The 24,751-nt window shown below is 47.2% G+C and overlaps 1 protein-coding gene and 1 long non-coding RNA gene across 9 annotated transcripts in view; one reads left to right on the top strand and one right to left on the bottom strand.

The window, feature by feature from the left end:
- The window catches only part of LOC137304487 (uncharacterized), a 37,934-nt gene extending 35,960 nt beyond the window's left edge, over positions 1-1,974 (bottom strand). The window contains exon 1 of the long non-coding RNA XR_010958585.1: positions 1,776-1,974. This is a non-coding gene — a long non-coding RNA (uncharacterized lncRNA). The remainder of the gene's footprint in view (positions 1-1,775) is intronic.
- smarca4a (SWI/SNF related, matrix associated, actin dependent regulator of chromatin, subfamily a, member 4a) overlaps positions 1-24,751 on the top strand; it is a 107,221-nt gene that overhangs the window by 28,756 nt on the left and 53,714 nt on the right. For 7 of the 8 annotated variants that reach the window (XM_067973102.1, XM_067973101.1, XM_067973100.1 and 4 more), the window contains exons 2-5: positions 15,563-15,820; positions 21,026-21,158; positions 21,959-22,333; positions 23,806-23,904. In XM_067973102.1, coding sequence (XP_067829203.1) covers positions 15,599-15,820; positions 21,026-21,158; positions 21,959-22,333; positions 23,806-23,904 — 829 coding nt within the window. In that variant the 5' untranslated portion in view covers positions 15,563-15,598. The remainder of the gene's footprint in view (positions 1-15,562; positions 15,821-21,025; positions 21,159-21,958; positions 22,334-23,805; positions 23,905-24,751) is intronic. The other variant, XM_067973096.1, reaches the window with a different exon arrangement.

Raw genomic sequence — 24,751 nt, 5'->3', positions numbered from 1 at the left:
TCTCCCCCTACCCCGCTCTCCCCCTACCCCGCTCTCCCCCTACCCCTCTCCCCGCTCTCCCCTACCCCTCTCCCCCTACCCCTCTCCCCGCTCTCCCCCTACCCCTCTCCCGCTCTCCCCTACCTCCTCTCCCCGCTCTCCCCTACCCCTCTCCCCTCTCCTCCCCCTACCCCTCTCTCTGCTCTCCCCCTACCCTCTCCTGCTCTCCCCTACCCCTCTCTGCTCTCCCCTACCCCTCTCTCTGCTCTCCCCCTACCCCTCTCCCTGCTCTCCCCCTACCCCTCTCTCTGCTCTCCCCCTACCCCTCTCTCTGCTCTCCCCCTACCCCTCTCCCTGCTCTCCCCCTACCCCTCTCCTGCTCTCCCCCCTACCCCCTCTCTCCTCCTCTCTCTGCTCTCCCCCTACCCCTCTCCCTGCTCTCCCCCTACCCCTCTCTCTGCTCTCCCCCTACCCCTCTCTCTGCTCTCCCCCTACCCCTCTCTCTGCTCTCCCCCTACCCCTCTCCCTGCTCTCTCCCCTTACCCTTCTCTCTGCTCTCCCCCTACCCCTCTCCCCGCTCTCCCCCTACCCCTCTCCCCGCTCTCCCCCTACCCCTCTCCCCGCTCTCCCCCTACCCCTCTCCCCGCTCTCCCCCTACCCCTCTCCCCGCTCTCCCCCTACCCCTCTCCCCGCTCTCCCCCTACCCCTCTCTCTGCTCTCCCCCTACCCCTCTCTCTGCTCTCCCCCTACCCCTCTCTCTGCTCTCCCCCTACCCCTCTCTCTGCTCTCCCCTACCCCTCTCTCTGCTCTCCCCCTACCCCTCTCCCTGCTCTCTCCCCTTACCCTTCTCTCTGCTCTCCCCCTACCCCTTCTCTCTGCTCTCCCCCTACCCCTCTCCCCGCTCTCCCCCTACCCCTCTCCCCGCTCTCCCCCTACCCCTCTCCCCGCTCTCCCCCTACCCCTCTCCCCGCTCTCCCCCTACCCCTCTCCCCTCACTCCCCCTACCCCTCTCCCCTCACTCCCCCTACCCCTCTCCCCGCTCTCCCCCTACCCCTCTCCCCGCTCTCCCCCTACCCCTCTCCCCGCTCTCCCCCTACCCCTCTCCCCGCTCTCCCCCTACCCCTCTCCCCGCTCTCCCCCTACCCCTTCTCCCCCTACCCCTCTCCCCCTACCCCTCTCCCCCTACCCCTCTCCCCCTACCCCTCTCCCCTTACCCCTCTCCCCTCACTCCCCCTCTCCCCTCACTCCCCCTACCCCTCTCCCCTCACTCCCCCTACCCCTCTCCCCTCACCCCTCTCCCCTCACCCCTCACCCCTCTCTCTGCTCTCCCCTTACCCCTCTCTCTGCTCTCCCCTTACCCCTCTCTCTGCTCTCCCCTTACCCCTCTCTCTGCTCTCCCCTTACCCTTCTCTCTGCTCTCCCCTTACCCTTCTCTCTGCTCTCCCCTTACCCTTCTCTCTGCTCTCCCCTTACCCCTCTCTCTGCTCTCCCTTACCCTTCTCTCTGCTCTCCCTTACCCTTCTCTCTGCTCTCCCCTTACCCCTCTCTCTGCTCTCCCCTTACCCTTCTCTCTGCTCTCCCCTTACCCCTCTCTCTGCTCTCCCCTTACCCTTCTCTCTGCTCTCCCCTTACCCCTCTCTCTGCTCTCCCCTTACCCCTCTCTCTGCTCTCCCCTTACCCCTCTACCCCGCTCTCCGTCCTTTCTGCCTGCGAGTCCCAGGCCGCCCATCCCCCACTCCCGCAGTCCCGGGGCCGCGCATGCGCCGTTGCTGCCTGTCCCGCTCGCTCCCAGTTACCGGCGGCTCTCTTTGTTCCATAAACCCCGAGCGGCGCCTCCACTCCAGGTAACAACCATCTCGCTTCTTTCTCCGCCGCGGAGGCCAGTGGCGCGCTGCAGGTTGGTGCTTGTGGCGGTAGCGGCAGTACAGCTTGCCCGGTGTAGCTTCGCCGGCTCCGGGGCTGCTTTATTGTTTAAAGCCGAGTGTGCGCTGCAGGCCCCGCCGCCCGATATGGTGGCGCATTCGGACTAAAATTAATTAGTTTATATTGCGATTAATTCAAAATATATTGTTTAGCCGGGTCAGAACGCGAACAGGGTTGCCTTGCTTTATTGTGCTGATCGGATCATGTATCTTATTCTGTGTTTCTCACATCGGGGCTGTCTGCGTGGGTAGCTGCTGAACAAAGCATTGGAGACTGCTGTCTGCACAGAGATGTGTTTTTTGTTAATTCAAGAAAAAAACTTTTATTACTGTATATGCAGTACTTTTAAATATCTCTTTAATGTATTAGAATAAAATACATTTAAATAATATATTTATGGCAGTTTTATTTTTTGAGTTTAAATTATATATTAATAGATCATGTTTACAGTTTTTTTCCCTTCTGTATTTTCTGCTCCCAACGTGAAAATACAAATAGTTGTTTAGAAGTTTTGTTATGATGATAGTAGAGGAGTCTGTTCCGATTTGATTCGGTGGCTTCATAAAATATGACAAATTGTTGTTTATATTTTTTCTTTAAATCTTTCACAAATGTTCCCGTGAGCACAGAGGTCAGGGTCTGGTTTGTTTATAATTTATGGTTTCAATGATGCCGCGATTTATTGTATTTGAATGATGTGGGTGTTTAGAAACAAAGCTTCAAAGGCTGGGCAAGTTGTATATTACATTTATTTTTAAATCATTCCGTTTGTTTAAAATATCTGTATTTCCCCCTGGGCTGTTGCTGTTGAGTAAATACATTCGGTAGTTTAGAACTCAGGTAGTGTTTAAAGTTTTTTTTTAAGATCGTTTAAGTACAGTGCTTTTAAACACTACAGCATTGCCTCTTGTCTGGAGGACTCGGGTTCAGCGAGGCTCCCTTCCCACCACTGAATGAGATTTTCTATTAGCTGCTGGATGGTCCGTTCCCTCCCCCCAAGTCTCTGGGGGAGGGGGAATTGGAAGGCAGATCTATTATAACTTGCTTTGCAGAACCTGCCTCCTGTTGGGTGCTACTGGGTGGCATTGATGGATGCAGCAGTTCACAGTTCAGATCATTCTGCCTTTCCTGTGGAGATGATGAGAAAGTCAAGAAAAGTTTTTTTTTAAATCACTTTTCTCCCACCCCTATAAAGTTGTGAACTTTTGCTCAAGTGCGGTTCTACAGACACCTCTTCCTGTGGGAGCCCATGTTGGCAGGCTATTTGACTGTGGCAGGCATTACAGCTGAACCAATCCGGTCCTCTCACAAGCTGGATAGCAGTCAGGAATGGGAAGCATGGCCAACTTTCCACTAAAGCCATCTGCTGGTCTGACTTGAGATCAGCAAACTCAGCACAGATCAGGAACGAACTGCCGACCTTTCTGGTCTGCGTGGTTCAGTTGCACATCATGTGGAGCATTTATCCACAATGGATCCCTCCAGATGTGGATTTTTTTTTTGGAAGCATAGCATGTAAGTTTAATCTAGAAAGGACAGTGCCTGCAGCAGTACAGTGTCCTTGTAGTGATGCTCTGGGGAGTCAGTATTGGGCATAAACTTAAATCATCAAGGCAGGGTTTACAATCCACAGCATAGTTCAGAGTTGAGAGCACTGCCGGCTGATGTCACAACCAATTGTTCCGAGAGTGAAGCGCAGGCTGAGTTTCTGAAATGCGATCACTTCTACAGCTAATGGTTAAAAGGCAGAGGGACTTGTCTTCAGTTTGCATTCTTTCAGTAGAAGGCCGGGTTAGAACAGCTCAGTCGTATAGCAATGCCAGCACTTGCTTCACAGTACAGAGGTCACAAGGGTCAAGCTTCAGAGCTGCCTGTCACTCAGATCTGCCAGTCTCATTCGGCATGAATGTTATCTTCTTGTCAGCTGGACCATTAATTGGAGGGGAGACTCAATGGGAGAAGGGAGGAAACTCGTTCTCCTGTTTTATTTAACTTGCTATTTATAAGAATATATTGTGGATGGATATATTTTCCTCCCTGTCCTGCCCTCACCCATCCCCACCCCCCCAAATGTTATCGCCTTTATCCATCTGACCTGACACCCCTACAGAGCTGGCGGGAGCACGTCCTACAGCAGGAGTAGCCAGGGAGTGCCCATGTACAACTCTTGCTCTGGCTTTCCTCCCGGCCCATGTTTTGTGGGAAGACACACTGACCTTTACTTAGCACTTCCTTGCTCAGTATGGCACCCCGGGGGTTAAGAGCTATGTGGAGCATAATTTGAAGCCGCGTTCCTCCTCATTTACCCTTTCTGTCATGGCACCAACACCAACAATGTTGGACGATTCCAGGGCAGTTCGTTGAAGCCCCTGTTTCCTGGGCAGTCTTGCCTTCCAGTTAGGAGGAGGTTGTGCTGTGATTAGTGAACATCCCTTGCCTGCAGCACAGGGATGAAATGTGGCAAAGTTACATTAACCGTAATAGTTTCTTCATCCGAATTTTTAACCGACAACAACTTGCATTTATATAGCGCCTTTAACGTCCCAATGCCCTGCACAGCGTAATCAGACAATATTTTACACCAGAGGTAGAGGTCTAAGACAGAAAAAAATGACTGCTACTCTTCCCCTCCCCCCGTTTTCTCTCTTCCCCCTCCCAATCCCCCGTTTTCCTCTCTCTCCCCCTCTCCCTCCCTCTCTCCTCTTCCCCCTCGCCCTGTTTTTTTATCCGTCCCTCCCCCCGTTTTTTTCCCCTCTTTCTCCTTCTCCCTATTTTTTCCCTCTCTCTCTCTCCCCCCTGCCCTGTTTTTTTGGGAGAAGTCACTGTGTTGAAGAGTTACCGGATCATTGTCTCCAAGCCCAAGCTGATTGAACCTGTTCAGTTTGATGTGAGAATAATTACCATCCTGCTGTCGTGGGAATAATAAATGAAGTTTAAAGCCCTAGATTTGGTTGGAGAGGAAAGACTCGCATTCTTCATGTACACTACAATGACCGGCTCTTCCGGAGTACAGTCTCCTAATAATTCAAAGTGGTCTTTTATGCTTAAAAATAATTTGAATGATCCAATAATTTGAATGGAGGCGGAGACAGCACTATAGATGAAGGGGTGCGGACAACGGGAGCAGCTCTCGGCACAAAGTATCTGATTTGTTTAACAACGGTGTGAACGCGATCCCAGAGATCGCTGCTGACAATATATTGTGATATGTAAAACACCATGTGTGTGTTTTTATCTTGTGGTGGCTGTTGCTGTGGCAACAGGAACATTGGTTAAAGAGATATAAGAGGCTTGCTAGACGTCTAATGTGGCGCATGTGTTCTTAAATGGAAACTGTAAGATGCATCGATAAATTGTAACATTGCTCAGGGTGTTCGCTGGGAGCACCCAGAAGTTGCGGACTCATGCTGACACAAATCACAGGTACCAACATACAAATGAAATTAACTGGCAGGAAAAGACCAGCTGGTCCATCAAGCCTGCCCCACACACATGATGGCTGGAGAATCCTGACTAACCCCCCCCCCCCCCCAGCCATGTAATCCCCTTGGAGAGACACAAAAAACAGTGAAAAACCCAGGGCCAATTATAGAATCGTAGAGTGACGCAGCACAGAAGGAGGCCATTCGGCCCATCGTGCTTGTGCCTGCTCTTTGAACGAGCTATCCAATTATTCCCACTCCCCTACTCTTTCCCGATAGCCCTACAAATTTTTCCCCTTCAAGTATTTATCCAGTTCCCTTTTGAAAGTTGTTATTGAATCTGCTTCCACCGCCCTTTCAGGCAGTGCATTCCATAACAGCTCGCTGTGTAATTTTTTTCCCCTCATGTCACCTTTGGTTCATTTGCTAATTACCTTAAATCTGTGTCCTCTGGCTACCGACCCTTCGGCCACTGGAAACAGTTTCTCCCTATTTACTCTGTCAAAACCCTTCACGATTTTGAACACCTCTATCGAATCTCACCGTAACCCTCTCTGCTCTAAGGAGAACAATCCCAACATCTCCAGTCTCTCCACATAACCAAAGTCCCGCATCCCTGGTGCCATTCTAGTAAATCTCCTCTGCACCCTCTCCAAGGCCTTGACACCTTCCTAAAGTGTGATGCCCAGAATTGGCCACAATACTCCAGCTGGGGCCTAATCATTGTTTTATAAAGGTTTAGCATAACTTCCTTACTTTTGTACTCTATGCCTCTATTTATAAAGCCAAGGTTCTTTTTGCCTTTTTATAACAGCCTTCTCAACTTGTCCTGCCACCTTCAAATATTTATGTATGTGCACCCCCAGGTCTCTCTGTTTCTGCACCCCTTTTAAAATTGTACCATTTCGTTTATATTGTCTCTCCTCATTTTTCCTACCAAAATGAATCACTTCACACTTGTCTGCGTTAAATTTCATCTGCCATGTGTCTGCCCATTTCATCAGTCTGTCTGTGTCTTCCTGAAGTCTGTTACTATCCTCCTCAGGGAAAAAATAATCTGGAAAATTCCTCTGAGACCCCCCCCCCCCCCTCAGGTGATCATAACCAGTCCAGGAGATCACATGGACCATGTTTTATCTATAAAGTCACTTACCTTCTATATGATGTGATTTTGGCCCCAGTCAGGAACTGGTCCAGCTCCCTCTTGAAGGCAGAGAGTCGGCTCCCACCACATCAGCTAGCAACACATTCCAGAGGCTCACTACTCTCTGGGAAAAGAAGAACCGTCCAACATCCAGTCTATTCCTACTCTTCCATAGTTTAAACTCTCGGTGCATGGAGCTGTTCAATGTTGCTGGTCTTCCATTATCAGTATTTGTGTGCACCATTTTGTTCTCTGCTGCTTCTCCCCTGAAGGTGCAGACTCATGCTGGAGTACAGTTCCCCAGCCACTAGCATCCCTCTGGTACTGGACTCATGGGCCATTCCGCATGAGCTAGCTAGTTGCATATCAGCAGGCTATTCAACCGTGAGACATCACAGCCTAGGCTCCGAGGCGCTGATTAGCCTATTCCTATGTAGATCACTCCTGTCCCACGCATGGGACACCCAGGATTCTGAGGCCAATTATAGCACCCCTTGGTGCTGCCCCTAGCTGAGATTAACTTGCTCAGCACATACCACAATGTGAACCTGGCATCTTTTGAGCAGTGTGAATTAGTGCTAAACCCAGGAAGTGCCTTCACTCATTTGGCCATCAGGAAAACTGCATGCAGCAGCACGGATTTCCGTTCCAGTTTGTTCAGAGCATTCTGTTCCAGTTTGGGCCTAATCTCAACACTCATAAGCATCGTGTAGACCACTGTTTCTGTAAACAGAGCACGTTCCTGTGACCTGGAACTTGCTCTTCATTCCCTGCAGTATTCGGGTCAGTATAGACCAGGTGTAGCAATCACAGTAATCATTTACAACCAGTTCTTCCTGCTGACCAGCCTTAGTGAATCTGGCAAGTTTATTTTGAAGTTTGCTGCCAGCTATGTGAGGCAAGCATGGCAGGAGCTGGCAGCTGAGTACCCCATTAAACCACGTTTAAAAGCAGCTCGAAAGGAACAGAATCTGAGCAGGGCAACATCCCTGGTATCTCCCGGTAGCACCCTCAGAAGATTGTGAGTTCAGCCCCGCTCCAGGGACCTGAGCACATAATCCAGTCTGACACTCCTGTGTAGTACTGAGGGAGTGCTGCACTGTCAGAGGTGCCGTCCTTTGCATAAGATGTTAAATTAAGGCCCTGTCCATGTGTTCAGCTGGACGTTACTGATCTTCTGTGGAAGAGCAGGGAGTTCTCTTGGTGTCCTGACCAACACTGGCTGCTACTAAAAGCAGTGACTAGTTCAAAAGTAATTCATTGGCCGTGAAGTGCCAAGTGCGAAGGGGTTCTGAGGATGTGAAAGGTACAAGTTCTTTCTCCTCGGTGGTGGGCGCACCTTTTCAACTAAATTGTTTTTAACATCTGGCAACAATTGGAACATGCATTTTTAGGCGGTCACCAAAACAAACAGCCCAGCGGAGGATTGCAAGGACACAAACAATGGGCTGTGTGTTGGGTAGCCAGACATGGATTATGAAACCACAACAACAACTACTTGCATTTATTCAGCGCCTTGAATGTAGTAAAACGTACCAAGGCGCTTCACAGGAGCATAATCAACCAAAATTTGACACCAAACCACATAAAGAGATATTAGGACATGTGACCAAAAGCTTGGTCAAAGAGGTAGGTCAAAGGAGCATCTTAAAGGAGGATAGAGAGGCGGAGAGATTTAGGGAGGGAATTCCAGAGCTTAGGGCCTAGGCAGCTGAAGGCACGGCCGTCCAGTGGTGGGGCGATGAAAATCGGGGATGCGCAAGAGGCAAGAATTGGAGGAGTGCGAAGATCTTGTAGGGCTGGAGGAGGTTACAGAGATAGGGAGGGGCGAGGCCGTGGAGGGATTTTGTTCTGAAAGTTGTTGAGGGCTGATTGCATTGGAGCCCACAAGGAGGTTTGGCCATTTGCAGAATAACTTTACAGTAGAACAAAGAGAGAACTCACCATTTAAAACCAAAGGTAAAAAGACCCTAGTTTGGGTCAGGCATTCGTCCCGATGGGCTGCTTATTAACAGTTCAAGCGGGGCTCAGGGTTTCCCAGTTCAGAATTTAGACACTCCTCACTGATGAAGTTGGAAGTGACCTCAACAGTAAACCAGTTAATCATCAGCACATTCAGATGGGCATTGAAGAAGAACAGGGAGTTCTCCCGGTGTCCTGAGGCCAACATTCCTTCCTCGACCAACACCACCAAAAACAGATCCACTGGTCGTTCATCTTGTTGCTGTCTGGGGGATCTTGCTGTGCACAAAATGGCTGCTGCGTTTGGTTACATAACAGTACCAGCCTTGCCTTTTTCCAGACATCACACTTTTGCTAATTCCAAAAATGAATAATATGATCTACGATAGAGAGGATAGTCTAACCTATCAACATCTTTTCTACGTCAGCAAATATAATCCTAACTATCACTTTACGAATATATCTCCACCAGTGGAAACTATGGGGGAGAGTTTCCGTGAGGGGGAAGGGGGCGTCTCAATCTCCCGCTGTAACTTCACCGGAAGATTGGCGGAAATCCTGGAGAAGTGGCATGACTGGCTGTTTCCACCCTTTCTCCAGGTTTTCCCACCAACCTTCCGTCAAAATTATGGAAGGAGAACCCCTGTGGAAATACTACCCCTATATCTTTTGTAAATATCTGATGGATGTGCATCTGTATCAGCCTCAAATAAAAGGGTGGATTACCTCCTGTAAGAGTCAAGTGAGAATGAATTGTCCAGCGTGGTGACATCACATCCTGTCCAATGCTGTGATGTCATCCCCTCTTGCTCCCTTTAGTTAGTTCCCACTCACTGGGGATTCTCCTAAACCATCTAAATAAACGTTTTTGAAACTTTACTGTGTCCTGTTTTTGTGTGAAAGGAAAGGCTTGTGTTGATATAGTGCCTCACCATGCCTCTCAGAAATGTCTCAAAACTGTACAGGTTCATTGTGTTACTTAGAAGTGCAGTGACTGTTGTTATGTAGGCAAACACTGCAGCCATTTTGTCCACATTCAGGTGAATGACCAGTTAATCTGTTTTTGGTGATGTTGGCTTAGAAGGAACGTTGGGGAGAGCTGCTCTTCTTTGAATGTTGCCGTGGGATCTTCGACGTCCACCTGACCAGACAGACAGAACCCTGGTTCAATGTCTCATCTCGAGGATTACGCAGCGCCGACAATTCAAGGACTCCCTCAGTGCTACAGTGGAGTGTCAGCCTAGACAATGTGCTCCAGTCCAGTTGTGGGTAGCCCGTGTCTAGATTCTGTAACAGGGATCCAACCGAGGTCCTAGGGCTGAAGAATGATGCTGCAGCAGTTTACGAACCTCATCTAACCTCTCGCTGAGTCCTAGCCCTATAAATTCACATTCATTAGGATATACCAAGTGGTACTGATAATAATCCAGAGCACAATCAGACCAGCCTGCTCTCATTCAGTTCTTAATGACCAATTTACCGTGGTAGGGAACTGGGCTCAGGTTTCGTGTCTCTCCACTCCACCGGGGAGTATTGTGAGGCAGAATTGGAGCTAAAGACGGGCAAGAATAACTTTTAATAAGCAGGGTAAAAATAGGAACCAGCTGGAGGGATGGCGAGCAGTCTACTGATGTGGAATCTGGGGTTCGTTTAATTAAAATTTCCATCTGAGCGGCCACCAATTTGCGTTCAACAGGCAAATTCTTCTCCTCTCTGAGTCTTAATTTATTTTCTTGCCTGACGGCAACTCGTTACAATGGCAGCGAGTAAAACAACCTGGGTATTTTTAGTGCCCGTCGGGAAAGCGCAAAGCTCGGTCAGCCCACGCTGGCTAAACCACACTCGGCCCATACTTCCTCTGACAGCTGGAGTTGTTTGCTGCAGGATTGGATGGCTGAAACAATTAGTTAAAAAAAGGAACGAACCGGTTAACTAACTCCCCCACCGGCATGGCTTGCACACCAGCGCACGAGCACTTTTTGCAAAAGGCTTAATTATCTTTTGAATGGATCTGCTGCATTTGCTGTGACACTGTGATCTTTTTGAAATTAGTAATCTGCAGTCGGGAATAAAGCTAAGAATATCTTGAGTGAAGGAAAGGGAAGACCGTCCAGAGGGGAGCTTTTGTTTAGCTGCGAAATGCACTGCTGTAGGAAAAATTATTGAACTGAATGCCTTCATTTATTTATCCGTAGAGCAGGAGGGTAGGGGTCCTGGTACACTGAGACACTGGGGAGAAGAGAGCTCTTCACTATGCTTCCACATACTCTCAGTCCAACCATTGGGGATGTGGCAAATTGGGGAACGTGTGACTCTGTCTGTTTGCAGCTGGTATTGAGAGAGCCTTGGAGGGGGGGCAGATTGCCTGCATCCCCTTTTTCGGGGAGTGCACAAGGAGGAGTGGTGGGGGGGGGGAGGGAAATGATAGTAAATAGAAATATTAGCTACATGAAACCAGAAGGAACAAGGCACAGAGCTGCCTGTGTCACTCCCCTGAGCTTCAGAGTCACCATTGTGCTGGGGTGCAGAAGTTTGCAGGCGATGAGAAGGAGGTTTGTGCCAGCTCAATGTTAGTGTCCAGTCCTGTGTTTGTAGGTGGGATTGCTGTGTGTGAAAGTAGCACTCTGGTCATTCCTAAACATCTTTAAGTCAGTACCCAAAGTAAATGCAACTCACAACCCCAGGGCCCAACGTGCCATTGGGGCTGATGGGCAGTTATATTATGAAACTATTTGTTAAATAAAACACCCTTATTTTGCCTCAACCCTCCCCCTAAAGTAATGACAGTCTCCTAGATCCAGTTATATTCCTGGCCGTTGTGCACCCTTTGATACCTCTTGAGGAGATCTTTGAACCATTGAGTGTGGTAGTGTAGTGGTTATGGTACTGGACTGCTGGATTGTCGTAAAAACCCAACTGGTTCACCAATGTCCTTCAGGGAAGGGAACCTGCCACCTCTACCCAGCCTGACCTACATGCGACTCCGGTCCCACACTATTCCCTCTGTATGAACCAGAGTGCCCACCACCACTACCTTCTCCTTAGAAAGCCTTCTCAGGCAGCTAGAAACGGGCACTAAATGCGGCCTTGCTAGTGTTGCCCACATTCTGCGAACAAATATGCGAGGGAGCTTGGGTCTTCGCTAACAGTTTAAAATACTCTCCATCCCTTGTATTTATAGAGCACCTTAACACAGCTCCGAGAAGCATCTCAAAGTGCTTCACATGCAATAAATTATGTTGAAATGTCGTACAGTATCTGTGGTTACATTTTGCACGCAGCAAGATCCCACAAACTGACATGAGGTAGCATTGCTCCCAATTTGCCGAGTCTTTGCCACATGAATGACTAGTTACTCTGCTTTTGGTGGCATTGGTTGAGGGAAGAACATTGGTCAGAGCTCACTTGCTCTTTTTCGAATAGAGCCACTAGACAGGCAGGGCCCCAGTTTAACGACTCACCTGAAGGGCAGCTCTTCCCACAATGGAGCAGTCCCTCAGTGCTGCCAGCGTGGATTATGACCTACAATCTTGGAGTGGGATTTGAACCCACAACTTTCGAACGCAGAGGCAATAGTGCTCCCAACTGAGCAACGGTGCCACTTTACACAATGTGCATGGTGTATGGCTCCCTCACTAATAGAGAAACAGAATGAACCACCCTTCCTCGCAAGCAAATGGCTTCATAAAATATACATGTGAATGGAAGCCCTTAAATAAAAACTCCCTCTATAGATCTTAGCACTGTTCACTTTTGTCCAGTTTCTAAAGCTTTTCTAGGACCTTACTTTTTCTGCTCGCCCTAGTTTATAAGATGTTTTGATTCCTTTCTGTCCTATCATTGAGCTGGTACATGCTGCAGGATTCCTGCTAAAGGAAATCCCACCCTAACAGACCCAACCAAAGTGTCCCGTTGGAGACAGCAATGTCACAAGGTCTCTAACAGTAGTCCGAGCTCTCGGAAATCTCCACAATCCTGCGGATGTGTTTTAGTCTCACTGAGTCAGCATTGTCCTGAGGCGCCTGCTTGTATTGTGCAGTGCGAGGACTCGATAGTGTTCTGATTGAAAAGCTGCCATCTTTCTCCCTTGCCCTGCTCCTCAGCAGGAAGCCGGCTCCAGGCTCTGTGTTCTCTTTTTAGTGTTTTTTCCCAACAATTTTCCTCCCCTCTTCTAAAGACACTGGGGGTAATTTTGTCTTTGTGCGACAGTATAAAACGGGTGATATCATGCAAGGTCCACTTCTCTCCTAAAGGACCTCACTCTCCCTGGGGTACTCCTCCCTGGGATGCTCAAATGGCCATTCTTCATGTGTGAGCCTGGACAGCGGGTGGCAAGACTATTAAGCCATGGGAGGCATCGCAGCTGAGCCCAATCCTGTCCTCACCAGTCACTTACTTGGGAAATAAAGGATATAAAGGGATCTGAATAAAAGGGAAATCAGGATTAAGGAGATAAAATGCCACCAGGGCTAATAAAATGGTGGAACTGGCTCAATGGGCAAAATCATCGCTGCCTGTCCTCGCATCACATCCATACACAAGCACTTTCCAACAGGAGTCACCGACCGGAGTGTGATCAGGAATGGGAACCATTCCTCTCCCTAGATTGGGATACTGAAGCCCATTTTAGATTCCCCTCCCCAACCAGTACCCTGGTTGAGATCAACTGACCTCTCACCTCTCTATAGCTCAGCACTGCTGTGTTGGGGGGGGGGGGCAGGGGTGGGGGGGGTTGCTGAGATCCTCATACATGTAGGAAGGGACCTTTCCCCAATCCTAACTCAAGCCACGCTGGATAATTTGGTTGATGGTTGGGCTTATTTTTGGTTTTAATGGGGAAGGCTGTGCCTTGAGAGAGGGTAGAAACCTTCCCATGTTTCCCTGGCCAGCCCTCCCCCTTGATAATGACCGTCAACCAGACACAAATGTTGCATGAAACGTACTTGCCTGCCAACCCACATGTCACTTTCAATTCAGGCCAAGCAGTGTACAGTTGGCTTCACATCAGCGCACACCTAATCTAATCACCGAATTCCAATCTACCAAATCACTTCCCATTCTCTCCCATTATGTAGAATTCCAGTGCAATAAATCATTTCCCACTCAGCTCCTATCACAAATCCTGATCCCAGAACAATGTTTTCTCCCCAATTATTGTGTGCTTTCAGCGCACTGACTATAATCAGTACCCTGTCTAACCTCACCAGACAGTCACAGAATTAGAATCTAATCTCGCACCGTAATGTATTCTTCTGAGAGCTAATGATTGCATATATGGTTAAATAATTGAAGTATTCAGATACACTTTGTACAATTCAAAATCCACATAATTTCTGACACATTTGATCATTTTTAAACCTTTTTCCCCCCATTCTCCCGTTCCCCTCTAATTTTGTCCCCATCTGTCTTGAAGGCCCCAATTTTTGACTGATTGCGCTCCTGCAAAGCGCCTCGGGACTTTTTACTATGTTAAAGGCGCTTTATAAATGCGAGTTCTTGTTGTTGATACGTGCTGGGTGACACTAGGGTGCAGTTCCACTCCAGTACGGTTCCATTCCAGTACGGTTCCACTCCTTTATGGTTCCGCTGGAGTACAGTTCTGCTGGTGCATGGTTGCACAGCTGCCAGCCCCTCTGTGGTGCCATACCCAATTGGTCATTCTTTACGTGGGTTGACAATGAGTGGCTATTCGAACATGAGGGCACATCGCAAATGAGCCAAAAATGGCAAGAGAATAGAATGTCAAGGGAGGTCCATATAAGGGCATTTTTATCCTCCATAGAGTCATAGAAGTTTACAACATGGAAACAGGCCCTTCGGCCCAACATGTCCATGTCGCCCAGTTTATACCACTAAGCTAGTCCCAATTGCCTGCACTTGGCCCATATCCCTCTATACCCATCTTACCCATGTAACTGTCCAAATGCTTTTTAAAAGACAAAATTGTACCCGCCTCTACTACTGCCTCTGGCAGCTCGTTCCAGACACTCACCACCATTTGAGTGAAAAAATTGCCCCTCTGGACCCTTTTGTATCTCTCCCCTCTTACCTTAAATCTATGCCCCCTCGTTATAGACTCCCCTACCTTTGGGAAAAGATTTTGACTATCTACCTTATCTATGCCCCTCATTATTTTATAGACTTCTATAAGATCACCCCTTAACCTCCTACTCTCCAGGGAAAAAAGTCCCAGTCTATCTAACCTCTCCCTATAAGTCAAACCATCAAGTCCCGGTAGCATCCTAGTAAATCTTTTCTGCACTCTTTCTAGTTTAATAATATCCTTTCTGTAATAGGGTGACCAGAACTGTACACAGTATTCCAAGTGTGGCCTTACCAATGTCCTGTACAACTTCAACAAGACATACCAACTCCTGTATTCAATGTTCTGACCAATGAAACCAAGCATGCCAAATGCCTTCTTCACCACCCTATCCACCTGTGACTCCACTTTCAAGGAGCTATGAACCTGTACTCCTAGATCTCTTTGTTCTATAACTCTCCCCAACGCCCTACCATTAACGGAGTAGGTCCTGGCCCTGTTTTTTTAACACTGGAAAGACATTGGTCATCTGTTGGTGGCTGAACTCTGTCAGAGCAGCCAGCCTTTGGGTGTGGAGTTCTTTAGTGATCAGCAAGTTCAAACAGGGGAGCAAACGAGACCATGTTCCTTCCTGCAGAGCTGAAATGCCACGTGGCCCTGTAGAGCAGCAGGTGACAAATAATGGGCAAAGCTCGACTGACCAAGGGGATTGGTCAGCAGATCAAACAGGTCTCGGAAAAGAAGGAAGAAAGAAAGACTTGCATTTATATAGCGCCTTTCACAACCTCAGGCCGTCCCAAAGCACTTTACAGCTAATGAAGTACATTTGAAGTGTAGTCACTGCTGTAATGTAGGAAACACGGCAGCCAATTTGTACACAGCAAGGTTCCATAAACAATGATGAGACAGTGACCACATCATCTGTTTTTTAGTGATGTGGGTTGAGGGATGAATTTGGTCAGGACATTGGGGAGAACTCCCCTCTTAGAATTTACAGTCTTCAAGTCAATTATTCAGATACTTGAGCCAAGGCACTCATGGCGGGGATAGAGGTTAATGCCGAGAGTAATCTGTATCTTTTTATTGAAGGGTAGACGGCCAATTGTCAAAGAGCGCTGCTGAAAGATGTCAACTCCTGATCCTCCGATGGGAGGCACACCTCGTCCAGGCCCCTCACCAGGACCTGGACCATCCCCTGGAGCGATGCTAGGCCCCAGTCCTGGACCCTCGCCTGGCTCTGCACACAGTATGATGGGACCAAGCCCAGGGCCTCCATCTGCAGGTCATTCCATGACTCCCCAGGGGCCTGGAGGTTATCCTGCAGAAAGCATACATCAACTTCATAAGGTAAGGTGGCTTAACTTCGTTGGGGACTTTAATCTTTGTATAGAATGGGCAAGTCAAATTGACGAAAGTAGTTTGGAGGACGAGTTCATGGAATGCATTCGAGACAGTTTCCTAGAACAATACGTTGTGGAACCAACCAGGGAACAGGCTATTTTAAATCTTGTCTTGTGTAATGAGACAGGGTTAATTAGTAATCTCATAGTAAGGGATCCTCTGGGGCAGTGTGTTCATAATATGATAGAATTTCACATTGAGTCCGAGAGTGATGTACTTCAGTCCGAAACTAGAGTCTTAAACTTAAACAAAGCTAATTACATAGGTATGAGGGACGAGATGGCTAAGGTAGATTGGGAAATTAGATTAAAAGATATGATGGTAGATAAGCAATGACAAACATTTAAAGAAATATTTCATAATTCTCAACAAATATACATTCCATTGAGGAATGAAAATTCCATGGGAAAAGTGATCCATCCATGGCTAACTAAAGAAGTTAAGGATAGTATTAGATTAAAAGAAGAGGCTTATAATATTACCAAGAAGAGTAATAAGCCTGGGGATTGGGAGAGGTTTAGAAACCAGCAAAGGATGACCAAAAAATTGATAAAGAGGGAAAAAATAGAATATGAGAGTAAATTAACAAGAAATATAAAAATGGATTGTAAGAGCTTCGACAAGTATGTAAAAAGGAAGAGATTAGCGAAAGTAAACGTGGGTCCCTTAGCGACTGAGACAGGAGAAATTATAATGGGGAATAAGGAAATGGCAGAGATGTTAAACAAATATTTTGTATCTGTCTTCACAGAAGAAGACTCAAAAAACATACCAGAAATAGTGGGGAACCAAGGGTCTAATGACAGTGAGGAACTTAAAGTAATTAATATTAGTAAAGGAAAAGTACTGGAGAAATTAATGGGATTAAAAGCCGACAAATTCCCTGGACCTGATGGCCTACATCCTAGGGTTCTAAAAGAGGTGGCTGCAAAGATAGTGGATGCTTTGGTTATGATCTTCCAAAATTCCTTAGATTCTAGAACGGTCCCAGTGGACTGGAAGGTAGCAAATGTAACCCCGCTATTCAAGAAAGGAGGGAGAGAGAAAACAGAGAACTACAGGCTGGTTAGCCTGACATCAGTAGTCAGGAAAATGCTGCAATCCATTATTAAGGACGTGGTAATGGGTCACTTAGAAAATCATAATATGATTAGGTAGAGTCAACATGGTTTTATGAAAGGGAAATTGTGTTTGACATTTATGAGAGTTTTTTGAGGATGTAACTAGCAGGGTAGATAAAGGGGAACCAGCGGAGGTAGTATATTTGGAATTTCAAAAAGCATTCGATCAAGTGCCACATAAAAAGGTTGTTGTGCAAGATCAAGGCTCACAGGGTTGGGGGTAATATAATAGCATGGATAGAGGATTGGTTAATGGACAGAAAACAGAGAGTAGGGATAAACGGGTAATTTTCAGATTGACAGGCTGTAACTAGTGGGGTGCCGCAAGGATCGGTGCTTAGACCTCAGCTATTTACAATCTATATTAATGACTTAGATGAAGGGGCCGAGCGTAATGTATCCAAGTTTGCTGACGATACAAAGCTAGTTGGGAAAGTAAGCTGTGAGGAGGACATAAAGAGTCTGCAAAGGGATATTGACAGGTTAAGTGAGTGGGCAAGAAGGTGGCAGATGGAGTATAATGTGAGAAAATGTGAGGTTATTCATTTTAGTAGGAAGAATAGAAAAACAGAATATTTTTTAGGTAGTGAGAAACTATTAAATGTTGGTGTTCAGAGGGATTTGGGTTTGTAAACGAAATGCAGGAAGTTAACATGCAGGTGCAGCAAGCAATTAGGAAGGCAAATGTTATGTTGGCCTTTATTCGTTGGAGTACAAGAGTAAGGAAGTCTTGCTGCAGTAGTACAGTGCTTTGGTGAGACCACACCTGGAGTACTTTATACAGGTTTGGTCTCCTTACCTAAGGAAGGATATACTTGTCTTGGAGGCGGTGCAACAAAGGTTCACTAGATTGATTCCTGGGATGAGAGGATTGTCCTATGAGGAGAGATTGAGTAGAATGGGCCTATACTCTCTGGAGTATAGAAGAATGAGAGGTGATCTCATTGGAACATATAAGATTCTGGGAGGGTTTGACAGGGTAGATGCTGAGAGGTTGTTTCCCCTGGCTAGAGAGTCTAGAACTAGGGGGCATAGTCTCAGGATAAGGGGTCAGCTATTTAGGACTGAAATGAGGAGAAATTTCTTCACTCAGAGGGTAGTGAATCTTTGGAATTCTCTACTCCAGAGGGCTATGGATGCTCAGTCGTTGAGTATATTCAAGGCTGAGATAGATAGATTTTTGGACTCCAAGGGAATCAAGGGATTTGGGGATAGGGCGGGAAGGTAGAGTTGAGGTTGAAGATCAGCCATGATCTGATTGAATGGTGGAGCAGGTTTGAGGGGCCATATGGCCTGCTGCTGCTCCTATTTCTTAAGTTCTTATGTTCTTCATGCGAAAATCTTTAATCTTGTGATGTAACTGTTATGTGTGTTAAAAAGTAATCTTAAAAGAAGTGTTTAGAAGCAAAAAAAACTAATGAGGCTCCACTGCTGATTTCTGTTGTTTGTTTGGTGTGAGGATGTAGCTCCAATATTCCTGTTCAGACTATCAAAGAATCATACAGCACAGATGGAGGTCATTCAGCCCATCGTGTCTGTGCTGGCTATTTGAAAGAGCTACCAATTAGCCCCACTCCCCCGCTCTTTCCCCACAGCTCTGTAAATGTTTCCTTTTATCTGACTCCCTGAACCCTCTCTTTTATCAATACTGTTAATGGCCATTGCTCTTCTCAGCTTTCTTTCCTAAGCTCCAAATACACATTCTGGACTCTCCTCCCTGAATCCCACTGTGTTGAAATCACGCCCTCTCCTATTCTTTCCCAGGAGCCTTAACTCTGGAACGCCTCACCTCCCTCAGCATCCCCTCCCTCTCACAGCCTACAGGCTTCTAAAACCCAAGCATGGTGTCACCTAACCACCACCCTTTGCATAACCTCCAATGCTCCCCTACTCTTCCAACTGTGCTGATGCCCTGCACTATACTCCTAATCAGTTCCTAAGGTTTCTCGGTAGGAAAATATTCTTCGGTGTGGCCCTGGTAGCACAATAGCTGCCTCATAACGTGACAGTCACAAACCTGAATACCATAGTATCATAGTAGATACAGCACAGGAGGAGGCCATTCAGCCTATCGTGCCTGTGCCGGCTCTTTGAAAGAGCTATCCAATTAGTCCCACTGCCCTTGCTCTTTCCCCATAACCCTGTACATTTTTTCCCTTCAAGTATTTATCCAATTCCCTTTTGGAAGTTACTATTGAATCTGCTTCCACCACCCTTTCAGGCAGTGCATTCCAGATCATTTCGCTGCGTAAAAGAAATATTTCCTTATGTCGCCTCTGGCTCCCTTGCCGATCACCTTAAATCTGTGTCCTCTGGTTACTGACTCTTTTGCCACTGGAAACAGTTTCTCCTTATTTACTCTTGTCAAAACCGTTCATGATTTTGAACACCTCTATCAAATCTCCCCTTAACCTTCTCTGTTCTAAGGAGAACAACTCCAGCTTCTCAAGTCTCTCCACATAACTGAAGTCTCTCATCCCTGGCAGCCAGTTGCCCACACTTACCTACTGTAGCTTTAAAGTGGGGAAGATGAGAATTGAAGACTATAGTAGATGACATGGCCCCTCCCAGTACACCTGGCGTCTGGTCAGGTTTCAGCAGTGATATAGCCCTAATCTATCCTTGCGGAAAAACATAGAGGGTGGAGATGAGGAGACTTTTTACACAGCGAGATGTTATGATCTGGAATGCACTGCCTGACAGGGCGGTGGAAGCAGATTCAATAGTAACTTTCAAAAGGGAATTGGATATATACTTGAAGGGGAAAAATTTGCAGGGCTATAGGGAAAGAGCAAGGGAGTGGAACTAATTGGACAGGTCTTTCAAGGAGCCGGCACAAGCACGATGGGCTGAATGGCCTCCTTCTGTGCTGTAAGATTCTATGAATAAAGTTTGTTTTATTTTGTATTTTTTGAAATTGTGAGCAATACTCTATACAAGTCAGTTGGATTAGGAATACCTGTCTGTTAGCAGTCTCTGATACAGGGCATCAGAGAGTAATAATCTGAATGCAATGCCCCTTATTACACTTTTTGCGCCCAATCCCCCTTTTTAACATTGTCTCATGTTCCACTTTGCTATGCTGTAAAACCTCTGATACATCACTTCCGTCCCTTATAACACCGTGTTATATCATTGACCTCTCTGATCAACACTCTGATATACCATGCCCCGCTGCGTAATATCCCTATATACAACCTTCTGCATCACACCCTTGTATACAAGTGCTCTCTCTCTATAACAACCTGATATACCGTGCATTTCTGTATACCCTGATATATTGCACCCCTCTGCATAACACCCTGACCTATCACACCCCTCTGTATAGCACCCTGATCTATATCCGTTCCCTCTATATATCACCCTGATATACCAAACCCCTCTGTATAGCACCCTGATATGCCATGCCTCTCTGTATAACATTCTTTGTTACTATGCCTCTCTTATTATAACACGCTCTCTTCATTTTCTGTGGCTCCTAATGTCTGTTGCAGGGACAGTTCCTGCATTTCTTTGTCATTTAATGACATTAAACAGTTAAGTTCTGACTGCGTTCTGCTCCTTATCAATCTATAGCTGGTGTTTGAAAGGGTGACTTTGACATTTCTGCTGAACACTCTTTGAATCCACGTGCAGTAAGCAGGATTCATTGTGTTAATCAGCGTCTGCAGCGTTGCAGGCTGCTGAAGAGCTGGTTCCATAGGAAGCCTGTCAGTTCCACCTTCTCCCCTGATTTCATCAGCTCCCTCGTGTTACATCTCATGTGCAAGTACTTTGCCATTCGCACCAGCCATTTGTAAAGCAGAAACCTTCGAGGCACCTGGCTACAGCTCAGTGCTCGGGCTGCTGGGTTAACGGTGGCTGAAGTCCTCCTCTGTCCGATTGCATCTGTTTCCCCACGTGCTCGGATCACAGAGCGCCAGAAGACTGTGACATTAATGGATTGCACAATCACCAGTACGAGCTGTGTAATTGCAGCTCTCTGCCAGCTGAAGGGGAACGCTGCCACAAACATCTTTTCTCTTTGCAGGCTATGGAATCGATGCATGAGAAGGTGATGCCCGATGACCCACGCTACAGTCAGATGAAGTCTATTGGCATGAGGTCAGGCGGACACAGTGGAATGGGACCACCGCCCAGTCCCATGGACCAACATTCCCAAGGTACGGTCTTTGCACCAAGGCAATGCTTTTTATCTTGCTTCTTTTTTTTTAAAAAAAAAGAAATGATTTGATTGTAAATAATATTTTTGTCACTTCTCTTCTTCGAGCTTCTTCTTCACACGCCCTTACCCATGAGGAAATGGCTGACCAGCAATCTGCTCCTGGCCTCTCAGCAGGGACCGCTGCTCGGAGCCATGGGAGTGCGATCTGGAGGGACTCGCTCCCCATTTGATTTACTTTCATTAATTTCCTGCGGAGGAAGCTCTGCTGCCCGTATCCTAACTCACAGTAAGTCCCGTTCAACCATCACCCCTGTGCTCGCTGGACCAACATTGGCTCCCGGTCCGGCAACGCCCCAATTTTTAAAAATTTTCATCCTCGTATTCAAATCCCTCCATGGCCTCACCCCTCCCTATCTCTGTGATTTCCTCCAGCCCTACTACCCTCCGAGATCTCTGCGCTCTTCCAATTCTGGCCTCTTGCGCACCCCCGATTTTCATCGCTCCACCATTGGAGGCTGTGCCTTCAGCCGCCCAGGCCCTAAGCTCTGGAATTCTCTCCATAAACCTCTCTGCCTTTCTCTCCTCCTTCAAGATGCTCCTTAAAACCTACCTCTTTGACCAACCTTTTGGTCACCTGAGCTAATACCTCCTTATGTGGCTTGATGTCAATTCTGTCTGATGATCGCTGCTGTGCAGCACCTTGGGATGTTTTACTACATTAAAGGTGCTATATAAATGTAAATTGTTGTTGTTTAGTGAGCAGAAAAAAAAGTTAATCTGTAATAACTTCAATTACAGGTTACCCTTCCCCTCTTGGAGGTCCTGAGCATGCCCCAAGTCCAGTCCCTGCTAATGGCCCTCCTTCAGGACCCCCAATGCCTTCCGGACCTGGTGGCGTTCCTATGGACGGCGGAGACCCCCAGACCCTGGGGCAGCAAAATCGAGGACCTTCTCCGTTCAACCAGGGACAGCTGCATCAGCTTCGAGCACAGATCATGGCGTACAAAATGCTGGCCAGAGGCCAGCCTATCCCAGACCACCTGCAGCTGGCTGTCCAAGGGAAGAGGCCCCCTCCTGGAATGCAGCAGCAGATGTCGTCACTGCCTCCGCCCTCTACCCCTGGAACTGGGGCGGCTTCAGGCCCAGCACCTGGGACCTACAACAGGCCACTGGGTACCTACCTCTTCTATTACTGGATGGGTCGCGCTCTTAATTTGCAATGACTATTAGCGTTGGCGAGTGAGCCAAGCTCCAGTGTAAAGCCGACACACTCACGCCAGCAACTGCACGGAAAGACAAGTGTGTTTCTGTCTCTCAAACTCACCAGGATCTCATCTGAGCTCAAGTATTTAATCAACTACAATATCTAGTGCTGCATGCAATAGATATATTTATATATACAGATGGATAGACAGACAGTTAGACAGACAGATTGATTGACTGATTTGTTGCAATAACAAATTATGATGGGTTTTTGATAGAGTAAATAAGGAGAAACTATTTCTGCTGGCAAGAGGGTCGATGACTAGAGGACACAGATTTAAGATAATTGGTAGAAGAACCTGAGGGGAGATTACAAGAATTTTTTTTTGCAGCGAGTTGTTACAATGTGGAATGCACTGCCTGAAAGGGCGGTGGAAGCAGATACAATAGTAACTTTCAAAAGGTAATGGGATAAATACTTGATGGGAAAAATTTGCAGGACTATGGAAAAAGAGCAAGGGAGTGAGACTAATTGGATAGCTCTTTCAGAGAGCCGGCTCAGGCACGATGGGCCGAATGTCCTCCTGCGCTGTGTGATTCTATACAAGTGAAAGCTCGACAGTACCCGTTAATACTGCAGACATCGGGAGGAATCTCTTGGTGTTGTTTTCTCTGGGTGCATTTTCAATTGTGTCTGTGTGGGTGTTCATGTGACAGCGTGCCTGCTGGGGATGGAGCGGAGGTTAACGTTAAAACTGATGCTGGTTCTAGATAAACACACACACCTGGGAACCTTTGGAGTATCCTCTATTAATTACTAAATTGTCCCCTTCCTCCCTTGTTCTCACTTCTCATTCTCCTGGCTTCCATTCTGTGTAGAATGTGGCACCGTGCATTGGGGAAAATGAACACTGCACATTGGGGCACACAGTGCTGGGGCACTTGAATTGGAGCAGTGGGTACTGGGGTACCAGTATACTAGGGCATGGTACTGGGGCACCAGCACATTGGGGTACTTGAACACCATGCACAGTTGTGTAGGGGTCTCAGTTGTGCAGGGGATGCTGAGGAGGTCCCAGGTGTCTCTCTGTGCATGGGGTGAAGGGAAGGGAAGATTAGAGGGAGCAGAATCACTGAATAGGCAGCTAATAAGAGTTTGATTTAGTGATAGTCTGGGACTAGGTGCTCCCATTGCCTCAGGAAGAGGTGTGGTTTGGGAGGGTCTAGTAAAGGGAGGAGAGAGACCTTTGTAACCACACAAATGTCTTGACGGAGGGAATTGGCCATTTCAAGGATCTGCCAAAGTATTTGTGCTCACACGAACTTCCCATTGTTTTGTTTGTCTTTATTTCAACTTCTAAAACCATCCTCACCTGTGCCATTGTATCTATTTGATTCTCCCCTCTCCCCTGTCCTCTTTTCCCCTCACTCCTCTTCTACAGGCATGGGAGGATCCAACATGATGCCGCCAGGATCTGCTGGAGTCAATCAGGGAATGCAGTGCCAGCCTCCTGGTGGCCCATCCAAACCCTGGCCAGAAGGTAAGGCTCTTTGGTGCTCGGAATTATCAGGTAACTCAGTTAAACGGCCAGGGCCTCATAGTGCAGGCCGGCACTGAGGGTAAAAGTGAAGATAAGATAGAACAGGAAGCAGCAACTGTTTGACACCAAGCTTGGGGTCTAAAAGATGATCAGATTAAGGGAAGACTGGAGAGTTGTGAGGAGTTCCACCATTTCTGAGGTCCTGCAAGAGAATGAGTTGGAGTAAGAGACAATGCAATGAGTTTGAAGAAAGTGTAAGAAATTGTCTTTGGAGCTTTGGAGGAACGAGAGAGAAAAGTTCAAAAGAGCATTTTCAAAGGGTTGAATTATGAGGACAGGTTGCTTAAACTTGGCTTCTATCTCCTTGAGTTTAGAAAATTGAGGGGTGACCTGATCGAGGTGTTGAAAATGTTAAAAGGATTCGCTAGGGTAGATACGGAGGAACTATTTCCTCTGGTGGAAGAATCAAGAACAAGGGGACGCAATCTTAAAATTAGAGCTAGGCCATTCAGGAGCGAAATCAGAAAACACTTTTTTCTACACAAAGGGTAGTAGAAATCTGGAATTCTCTCCCCCAAAAGACTGTGGATGCTGGGGGACAATTGGAGCTTTCAAGACTGAGATCGATAGATTTTTGTTGGGTAAGGGTATGAAGAGATACGGAGCAAAGGCGGGAAAATGGAGTTGGGATACAGATCAGCCATGATCTAATTGAATGGTGGAGCAAGCTCGAGGGGCTGAATGGCCTGCTCCTGTTCCTGTGTAAGCACTGATCAGAGTAGTGTTAATTTAAACTTGACAAGAAAGATTGCAATAGAAAGATGGGCTAGAGGCTAATTAGATAAAG

Source organism: Heptranchias perlo, chromosome 37 (assembly GCF_035084215.1).
Source record: "Heptranchias perlo isolate sHepPer1 chromosome 37, sHepPer1.hap1, whole genome shotgun sequence".
In the NCBI taxonomy this organism is placed as follows: domain Eukaryota; kingdom Metazoa; phylum Chordata; class Chondrichthyes; order Hexanchiformes; family Hexanchidae; genus Heptranchias; species Heptranchias perlo.
Note: the sequence above shows the minus strand (reverse complement) of the source record. Positions and strands in the feature narration are given on the sequence as shown.